The 10,000-nt window shown below is 49.5% G+C and overlaps 1 protein-coding gene across 1 annotated transcript in view; it reads left to right on the top strand.

Annotated features, from left to right (window-relative positions):
• The first annotated feature begins 5 nt into the window (after positions 1-5).
• The window catches only part of LOC137617172 (uncharacterized), a 90,262-nt gene continuing 80,267 nt past the window's right edge, over positions 6-10,000 (top strand). The window contains exon 1 of the mRNA XM_068347039.1: positions 6-354. Coding sequence (XP_068203140.1) covers positions 136-354 — 219 coding nt within the window. The 5' untranslated portion in view covers positions 6-135. The remainder of the gene's footprint in view (positions 355-10,000) is intronic.

Raw genomic sequence — 10,000 nt, 5'->3', positions numbered from 1 at the left:
ACCTGAACCTGAGCGAGCTGCGAACGCAACCTGTAAACACATACCCCTCTCAAGTTTCGGGGAACGAAAACAAGGAATTACTGTTAAACTTACAATTAAGTGGTAGTTGGTCTTGTGATAACTCAACTTTACACAATGAGTTTAGCTACCCTTATCAAGGGCTTAAGGATACGGAAAATAGGCCTAGTTCGTCAGTATTCCATATCAGGAAATTCAATCTCCACCGGTAGTCAAGAACAGGAACTAAGTCCTCATGAAGATTTGGAATGTGAAAATGAAGAGGATGACACCCGTGAGAAGATGCGTAACAAGTCTAGGCTCGGACCGAGAGCTTACGCTAAAATGCATAAATTGGTAAGCAACACTGGCTTCAGTTTAGTCTTCTCAAATAGCCTAACCTTTTATGGCCTTTATTATAGTTCTGGTCAGAAAAATACACGGAGCCTTTATATATCAATGACCAGTTCCTGCGTGGATTAGAAATGAACGGGTGAATGTATGATAGCGGCCACTTGTATGTATTATTATGTCTAACTTAGAATACTGCAGTATAAGGGTGGTCGCAGTGGGGCGTTAGCCCCCCTGTTAGGTAAGTACACGGCTTGTAGGTTAGGTTAGGGGGGAAAGTTTAGGTTAGTTGATATCCATTTTTAATGAACGTGCAAGGAACTGGCTGCTGATATACAAAGGCTCCAATAAATATCAACTAACCGGAACTTTCCCCCCTAACCTAACCTACAAGTCATGTCCTTACCTACTTGCCTAACGGGGATGTTAACGCTCCCCCTGCGATCCTCTTACACTGCCGTATTCTAAGTTAGCCATTATAATACATACACCCCAAATACATTTTGGGACAACATTAAATTGGTGCAGGTCCCAAGCCTGGGTAAATGGGAAGGGTTGGCGGCAGGAAAGGCATCCGGCCATGAAAAATTAGCCAAAACCAATATGGCCAGTGGAGTTTGTGAGATTAGAATTAATGCTAGGGCATATATATGATGAAGTGTGGGACAGGGGTATATTAAGAACACTGGCCAGAAACATCGACACCACATAAAGTGGGAAAAGATGTAGACAAAGAAGAAGAATGAAATTGTAAAAATGAATGATTCTTAGCCTAGGACGACACAGGCTCTATCTATCGGGAAAGTTTGGAAACTAAGCAGGAGCTACCCGTGTCATGGTACGGATCAAAACCAGACTTAGAAAATTTCAGAGAGGTGGGCGAAACAACATATTTTATTTTGACCAGATTTAATCGTGAAACCTAATGAACTAGTAATGAATAATTGATATATGAGGATTAAAATCATGTGGAGAACAGGGTATTGTTGTAAAATAAAACCTACATTTTAATGATAAATAATGTTTTTTCCATAGAAAAACTCCCATTTTTACCAGATCTATAATTTTACGGTTAATATATATTTGTTCCAACACAAATACTTACCTCGAACTACAGTACTTTCTTAGGAGTTACCTGTAATCTCCTCTCTACCGACCAGAGTTTTGTGTAGTATACCCTACACCCGTTTTCTATGGAGGGCTAACCCGGGAGTGAGAGAACGTGCCCCGAGGGTAGCCTTGAGCTAGGTCGAGGTCCGCTTGGGTCCCGTTAGTCAGTAAGTTCTCTGGTCGCGACGTGATACCATACTTTCACGTCGCTCTCGTCTCTCACGACCCTTTGTGTCCGCCTCGTGTGTCCCGCGTGGTTACCGCGTGGTATCTTTGTGCTTATCCCTTGTGTTCTTGCGTGTTCACTACCCTTCCTTGTGCTTCCCAAGTGTATCCCTTTGATTCCCTTCGTTCCTGTGCCTTGTGGTTGTGTGCTATGGAGCAGATCCGCCGTTGTCCTGGGCCTAGAGCCGGAAAGTCGTGTGGAGCGTTCCTTTCCAAGCCCGAAGTAGACCCTCACTCCCTTTGCTCTTCCTGTAGGGGCAGGATGTGCTCGCCATCGGATACGTGCATTGAGTGTGTTAGTTGGAGTGAGATACAGTGGATGCGTTACGGCACTAAGAAGAAGAAGTCGTCGAAACGTTCGCCCAGGAAATCTAGCATCTCTTCGCCGTTACCGTCACCCAGTGGACGGTCCGACGGGGCTTCTGTCTCGACTTCCCCTACCCAGAGTAGGGGACGAGGTAAGTCCGTTGCGGGGAAAGAGCCGAGGGTTCTTCCCCAGGAGTCTAATGTGTGTGAAGTGGGGGTTGCTGGGACTTCTCAGGCTAGTGGGGGGCCTGGTAGTGCTGTGTCTGGGGGTTCTGGAGACTCTGCCCTTGTGCTTGGGGGGCACGTCTCCTCCGACGACCCCTTGTGGTGTAGTAATGTTGTGCTTGTTTCTTCGCCCACTTCGTGGGCCTGTGTTTCAGGTTCTTCGGCGGCTGGGGACGCCCTGGGTAGGTTGGACTCCACGGTAAGTGAGCCCTTCGGGTGGAAGCTCCCTAAAACGCCAGGTAGGTCCCCAATGCGGATGGAAGAGGGCCTGGATACCTGGTTCCCTAGTGTAGGGCGCCAAACCTCTTTTCCAGCTCCTCTGACGGCGGTCCCAGAAACCTTCCTACAACCCTCGACCTCTGGTACGCAGCAAGTCGCGAAGCCCTCCGTAGCCCCCGCTTCTGCCCGTCGTGCGGTTGGTACAGTTTCGTCGGGCTCTTCGGATGGTGGGGCTTCGTTCTCTTCAGAAGAGGAAACCAGGAGGAGACATCGGCGCCGGAGGGAGCGGTCCAGGAGCAGGCGTTCCCGCTCAAGATCCCGTTCGAGGTTCAGTAGGAGACGGTCCCGCTCTCCACGGAGGAAGTACAGGAGGAGTAGGTCCCCCGATGGTGATTGGGTCTTCGTTCCCCGTAAGTCTGAATTGCAGCGTTCCCCGGACCAGCAGTCCAGGGATTTCTCGCCACGAAGGCCATCCTCCAGATGCAGATATGACCCTCGCTGGGAGAAATGCGAGAAGGCCTCTTCAGGCAGGCGTAAGGCCGCGAAGCTTCCGGTTCACCCCTCCCAGCGGGGGGAACCGTGCTTCCTTACGGGCATCCTGGCCGAATCAGCACAGATGGTTCGGCCCTCGGACTTAAAGGAACGGTTCCCTCCGTCGGGTCAGCCCACGGGATCCGCGTCCTCGTCCCCCAGAGAGAATACACGAACGGTAGTCCTCGCCGGCACGGCGATGCCAGTTCTGACCCCCGAACCTGGTGCGGAGGCTCCCGCCGGGGAAGACCGGTACCACCGCAGGGGGGTGCCTGTTATTCCAGAACCGAAGCGCCCGGTGGGAGTGCCCGGTGACCCGGCTCCTCGGGATCAGGCCGAAGGTTCTGCGGACGGTAGAGAAGGTTCCGCGACCGAGGACTCGGCCTATCGGAAGGTTATAGGCCTGATTCGAAGGCATCATAGGATTGAAGAACCGGTTCCAACCGATGAGGACTACTGGAGGTCCAGCCTGACCCGCTTGATGCAGGCACCCGTCCAACAGAAAACCTCCCTGGCCCTGCCTGTGGCCCGAGATCTCGTCCTGGGACGGGCTCATGTCGATAGAGTTGTGGCAGGCAATGCCGAAGCTCCCAAAACGCAGAGCTCCTCGAAGTTGCTCCAAGGGCTCAAGGCACAGAGTAGGTTTTATGTGCCAGAGGGACAACGACCGGGAGCCTGCAAGGTGGAGCCTGCCCTCGACGTTCTGGGACAGGGTGCCACGGAGGACAGAGCCTCTTCAGCCCCGATTTGCTTTTCGCAGTCGGAGGCTGCGATGATGGAGGATATGTCGAAAGACTTGGTGCACGTCTCCTCTTGGTTGGACTGGTGGGCTTCCACACTGGTAGGTGTTCAAGCCACATGTGACTTGATGGACCCGGAGCAGCAAAGCCTCCTGAGGGAACTTATCATCTCCGGGGGCAAGACCCTGAAGTTCCTCACGTATCAGTCCCTTGCCCTGTCAGCGAATTGGGTTCTTCGCAAAAGGGACACTATTCTGGCGAAGCTTTCCCGGAAGGTCCCAGACAGGGAGGCGGGGCCCATGAGGAGCCTTCCTGTGTGGGGTGACTCCTTGTTCCCCTTGAAAGAGCTAGAAGAGATCATGGAAAAGGTGGCTAAACGAAAAGAAGTGAACGCTCCCAGGCCTCAACCGGTAAGGAGGCCCCCCTACAAGAGATCAGCATCAGACGGTCCCTCTACTTCTCAGGCCCCGCCTAACCTGACGAGGAGAGAAGCCCCTTCTTCCTCGTGGGCTTCAGCGCCTCAGCCCCCCCGTAGAGGAGCTCCAGCAGCGTCGGCCTCGTTTAGAACAGGGTATTCTGCCTCCAGGAGAGGCCGTTCAGGCCGCTCCTCCAGGAGGAGGTAGAGTGGGAGGCCCCCTACTCCTGCCCAAGCCTCAGGTTGGGGGATGCCTCAGATTACATTGGCAAGCATGGAAGGCTCACGGAGCAGAGCCCTGGACAGTATCCGTACTGAAGGAGGGGTACAGGCTACCGTTCTTAACGGAACCCCCGCCTTTAATTCCGGCCAGCCTGTCGGAGTGGCTGGCACCCAAGGACCTGTTGAAGAGGGCGGCTCTTCAAGAAGAGGTGTCCACGATGTTGGAGAAGGGCGCCATGGAGGAGGTCCTGCACCCAGGGCCAGGTTTCTACAGCCGTCTGTTCCCGGTAGAAAGGCGACGGGGGGGGGGGGGGGGGGGTGGAGACCGGTGATAGACCTGTCAGCTCTCAACAAGTTTGTGCGAAAGGCAGATTTCAAAATGGACACTCCGAAGTCAGTCTTGCTGTCCTTGAGGGAGAAAGACTACATGGTGACCATAGACCTCAAGGACGCATACTTCCAAATCCCGGTCCATCCCTCAAGTCGGAAGTTTCTCCGGGTGAAATGGGGTACCCAGATCCTGCAATTCAAGACCCTCTGCTTCGGGTTGTCGACAGCTCCCCAGGTATTCACGAGAGTCTTCACGACAGTCTCGGTGTGGGCTCACGAGCGGGGCATTCGCCTCATCCGGTACCTGGATGACTGGTTGCTTCTTTCCTCCTCAGAGGACGTTTTGAAGGAGCAGGGTATAAAACTTCTCCAGTTTTGCAAGGGTCTGGGTATCATGATCAACCCAGAAAAATCGAACCTATCTCCCTCCACCAGAATGACCTATTTGGGGATGACACTGTATTCCCTACTAGTGAAAGCTTTTCCGTCAGAGGAGCGGGTAAGCAATCTTATGAAGATCCTTCTTCCTTTTCTGTCGGGGCAACCCAGGAGGGCGAAGGACTGGCAAAGGCTAATAGGTCATCTGGTGTCGTTGGAGAAACTGGTTCCCCAGGGGAGACTCAGACTCAGGGCCGTCCAATGGAACCTGAAGAACTTCTGGAACCAACTGGACTCGCCCCAGAAATTAATTCCAGTCCTGCCAAACACAATACCCTCCCTGGAATGGTGGCATTGCCGGTCGAACTCGCTCAAGGGGATGCCCTTCGCGACCGAACCTCCCGAGTTGCTCCTATTCACAGACGCCTCCAACCAGGGATGGGGAGCCCATCTCCTCAACGGGACGGCGAGAGGAACCTGGATGGACGGGGAGAAAGGCCTACACATCAATGTCCTAGAGTTGAAGGCAGTCCAGAAAGCTTGCCTGCACTTCATCGATCTACTAAGGGGAAACACTGTGGCGTTGATGTGCGACAACGCCACAGTGGTAGTGTACATAAAGAAGCAAGGAGGCCTAAAATTAAGGGAGTTGTGCGATCTCGCCCTAGAGATCCTAGATTGGGCGGAAGCGAACCAGATAGTGTTATTGGCAAGGTTCATCCCCGGGAAAAAGAACGTCCTAGCCGACGGTCTCAGCAGGATGGGTCAGATAGTAGGAACAGAATGGTCCCTCCTCCCAGAAGTAGCCAGGCTCATCATTCAACGGTGGGGTTCCCCGGTGATGGACCTCTTTGCAACCAAGCTGAACGCACAACTACCCGTGTATTGTTCTCCTGTCCCAGACCCAAAGGCAGCCTTGGAGGATGCCTTTCAGCACAAGTGGGACAACCTAGACATGTACGCTTTTCCCCCCTTCACGTTGATCAGGCAAGTGCTCAACAGAGTAAGGGCTGCCTGGAACTTAAGGATGACTTTGGTAGCGCCCTGGTGGCCGGAGAGAGAGTGGTTCGCAGACCTAAAAGACCTGACGAACCATCCTCCGTGGCCACTCCCCGACAGGCCAGATCTTCTACAACAGCCACACTTTCTCAGGTTCCACGACAACCCACAGTCTCTACGCATTCACGCCTGGAGACTATCGAGCGCCTCCTGAGGAAGGAAGGATATTCGTCAGGAATGGCTAAGAGGATGTCGCGATACCTGAGAAGGTCGTCGGCAGCGGTCTACCAAGCGAAGTGGGCCTCTTTCACGAAGTGGTGCGCTTCGAAGCGCATAAAACCCCTCAAAGCCTCAGTCCCAGATATCGCAGACTTTCTAGTATATCTCAGAGACGAGATAGGGATGTCAATCCCAGCTATAAAAGGAGTACGAGCAGCCTTGGGTCAAGTCTTCCTTCTGAAGGGCATCGACCTGGGCTCCTCTAGACACATCTCTATGCTTGTCAGGAGTTTTGAACAGTCCTGCCCCCCTCAAACTGTTAGGGTGCCTCAGTGGGACTTAGCTAGGGTCCTGAAGATGTTAAGTAGCCCCCCGTTCGAACCAATGAAGGATATTGTAGACAGGGACCTCACTCTCAAGACAGTCTTTTTTTTTTGTTGGCCTTGGCCTCTGCGAAAAGGGTAGTTGAGATCCATGGGCTGTCTTATGACGTCTCTCATTCGAAGGGGTGGAAAGAGATCTCTTTCAAGTTCGTCCCTTCGTTCGTGGCGAAAACCCAGAACCCAGCAGTTTGGGATCCTAAATTCGAGGGGTTCTCGCTGCCAGCTATTCTTAGGACTGGGAATCTTGAGGATTTGAGGTTATGCCCTGTCCGTGCCATTAGAAAATACCTTGAGAGGACTGCACATCTCCGGCCAGGCATCAAGAGCCTTTTCGTCTCCACAGGTGTTAAAAGAAGCAGGTATCGAAGAATACCATATCCTTTTGGTTGAGACAAGTTATTACCAGGGCCTACGAGGAGGAGGGACTAGCCTTGCCAGGTACTCCCAAGCCCCATGACATCAGAGGTCTGAGCACTTCCTTAGCCTTTGAGAAGAATATGGCAGTGGGCCAGATCCTTCGAGCGGGCACCTGGTCGAACCAGTCGACCTTTACTGCCCATTACCTCAAGGATTACTCATGAAGGTCCTTAGACGGGTTCTCCATTGGGACAGTCATCTCCGCGCTCCAAGTGATTTAACGGTAAAGTCCCAGGCACAATCGTGGATAGCAAAACCAGGAGACACAGGTTCGTTCCTTTTCACCCTAATCCCCGTTTCCTATCCCTATCGGAGATAACCACACTTATGTAACCATTGAAGAACACGTCTCTGCAACTTTGTTACTGGACTCGACATCAGAAGATTTTTCAAAGGGTGAGTACTTAGACACTAACGTGAGCTCTTTGTGTAGTTTACCCTACCGTCCGTTTCCCAGTTTGTTTTTTAGAACCTAGTTCATATCTAGGCTTCTTAGCGTCCGCTTTGCTGGGTCTGAAGGTCAGGAAGCCACTCCCACCTCCTAAAGTGTAAGTCTCCTAAGAAAGTAGTTCGAGGTAAGTATTTGTGTTGGAACAAATAAAAAATTTTAAGTAATTTTTATTTTTCCTAACATACTTACCGAGAACTACTTTCGGGTAATGGCCCTCCCTACCTTCCCCGAGTGCCTTTCTGCCCTTGCAGGGACTTTTTGCAACATCCGAGGAACTTACTGACTAACGGGACCCAAGCGGACCTCGACCTAGCTCAAGGCTACCCTCGGGGCACGTTCTCTCACTCCTGGGTTAGCCCTCCATAGAAAACGGGTGTAGGGTATACTACACAAAACTCTGGTTGGTAGAGAGGAGATTACAGGTAACTCCTAAGAAAGTAGTTCGAGGTAAGTATGTTAGGAAAAATAAAAATTACTTAAAATTTTTGATTTTGATTACTAGCGAAACTTAAATTATCTGTAAGAAATGGACAAGTGCTGGCTAGTTTGACATTTTCTCTATATATTTAATAGGGTCTGGTCAGTAGAGAGGAGATTACAGGTAACTCCTAAGAAAGTAGTTCGAGGTAAGTATGTTAGGAAAAATAAAAATTACTTAAAATTTTTGATTTTGATTACTAGCGAAACTTAAATTATCTGTAAGAAATGGACAAGTGCTGGCTAGTTTGACATTTTCTCTATATATTTAATAGGGTCTGGGGTGTAATATCTTGCGTATCGGTCAATTTAAAAAAAATGAATTCTGATCTCTCACTTTAAGTACATTGTTTACCCAAGGGGTTGACTGTTGCAATATAATTTTTCAGTGGCTACTTTCCTCTTGGTAAGGGTAGAAGAGGCTCTTTAGCTATAGTAAGCAGCTCCTCTGTAGAAGGACGCTCCAAAATCAAACCATTGTTCTTTAGTCTTTGGTAGTGCCATAGCCTCTGTACCATGGTCTTCCGCTGTCTTGAGTCAGAGTTCTCTTGCTTGAGGGTACGCTCGTGCACACTATTTCATATTTCTCTTCCTCTTGATTTGTTAAAGTTTTTATAGTTTATATAGGAAATATTTATTTTAGTGTTGTTACTTTTCTTGAAATATTTTAGTTATCTTTGCTTCCTTTCCTCACTGGGTTATTTTATGTGGTGGAGCCCCTGGGCTTATAGCATCCTGCTTTTCCAACTAGGGTTGTAGCTTAGCAAGTAATAATAATAATAATAATAATTTGGGAGACTGATGGTGAGTTATTGCCCATGCATTGCTAACACTCGCTTTTCTGTTTGTTGTATGACGTAATAATTACGAGCTTCCAAATATTTATGCACAAATTCCTGGAGGTTGTTTGCAAGAGCCATTTTTTTTCTGCCCTCCCCTTCAGTTTAAGCTTAACCACCATCATATAAAGGCATCTCCAAGAGGGAACTAAAGGGGAGTACAATTTACTTTAAAATTTAGTGTAATTCCATCTACAGGTATGTCTGTAATTGATTATGATGGAAATGGTCTCCGTTCAGTGTATAGCTATTGTTACTCGTGTTAAAGTAAAAAATAACCCCAAAATAATGACCCATGGGGATCGTGAACGCAGCTCAACATGTCCCTTTTGCCAGAACATAGGGGCAGTGAGATTATGTTTATTTGTGAGCAAAGTAAGCCATGGCGGAGGAAAAACCATCAGAAGGATATTTAGTGAATCATAGATAATTATGATACTATAATTTTCAACCACATACATGAACCATGTATTTGTTACGTAACTGGAATACAAACCAAGCTTTGTTCCGTAACTGGAATACAAACCACGCTATTTAATAGGGGTATTACTTTCGGCGTAGCTGAAATGACGAGCCATTAATTTTTAATGAGGGTTTACAACCCACACCGCTAGTTAGCGGGGGTAGGGGAGGGTAGCTTGTTACCCCCCTCCCCCCTTCACACACCTGTGCTTGATCTCACTTTGCTCTCGGCTTGGATGGTGGTCGGACGTGTCCGCTCTCATCCTCACCGTCATATTGGCAGCCATTTACGCTTTTTTGTTACAACACTAGATACAAACCCTCATTCTTTACTATAGGAGATATTCTAGCGCGAGCTGGAAAATACGGCAGAAAACCTTAACAAGGTCATTAACGACCGGGCTGGTAGTTATCCACCTGTTAGGGGTGGGGGACTGCCGGTCGGTAGCTACTGAATACCTTCAATTGAATTCTAGCCGTCGCAGTGGTAACACCGCTGCTCCTGCTTTTGTTTGACTGGCAGACTAGCCTTACTTTAGTGTGTTTTTGATTAACTTTTTCTTTTTCTGTATTAGATGTGATGTCCTCTAATATGAGGAAGTGTCCCGGGATTCCCCCGAAATCTTGTGGCACATTCATGTCACCACCGGAGGTGGATCCTCATTCCCTATGCTCTTCATGCAGAGGTCATAGGTGTTCTGAAG

The sequence above is a fragment of the Palaemon carinicauda genome, chromosome 2, assembly GCF_036898095.1.
Source record: "Palaemon carinicauda isolate YSFRI2023 chromosome 2, ASM3689809v2, whole genome shotgun sequence".
NCBI classification, from domain to species: domain Eukaryota; kingdom Metazoa; phylum Arthropoda; class Malacostraca; order Decapoda; family Palaemonidae; genus Palaemon; species Palaemon carinicauda.
The sequence above is the reverse complement of the archived record's forward strand: the minus strand, read 5'-3'. Positions and strand labels throughout refer to the sequence as shown.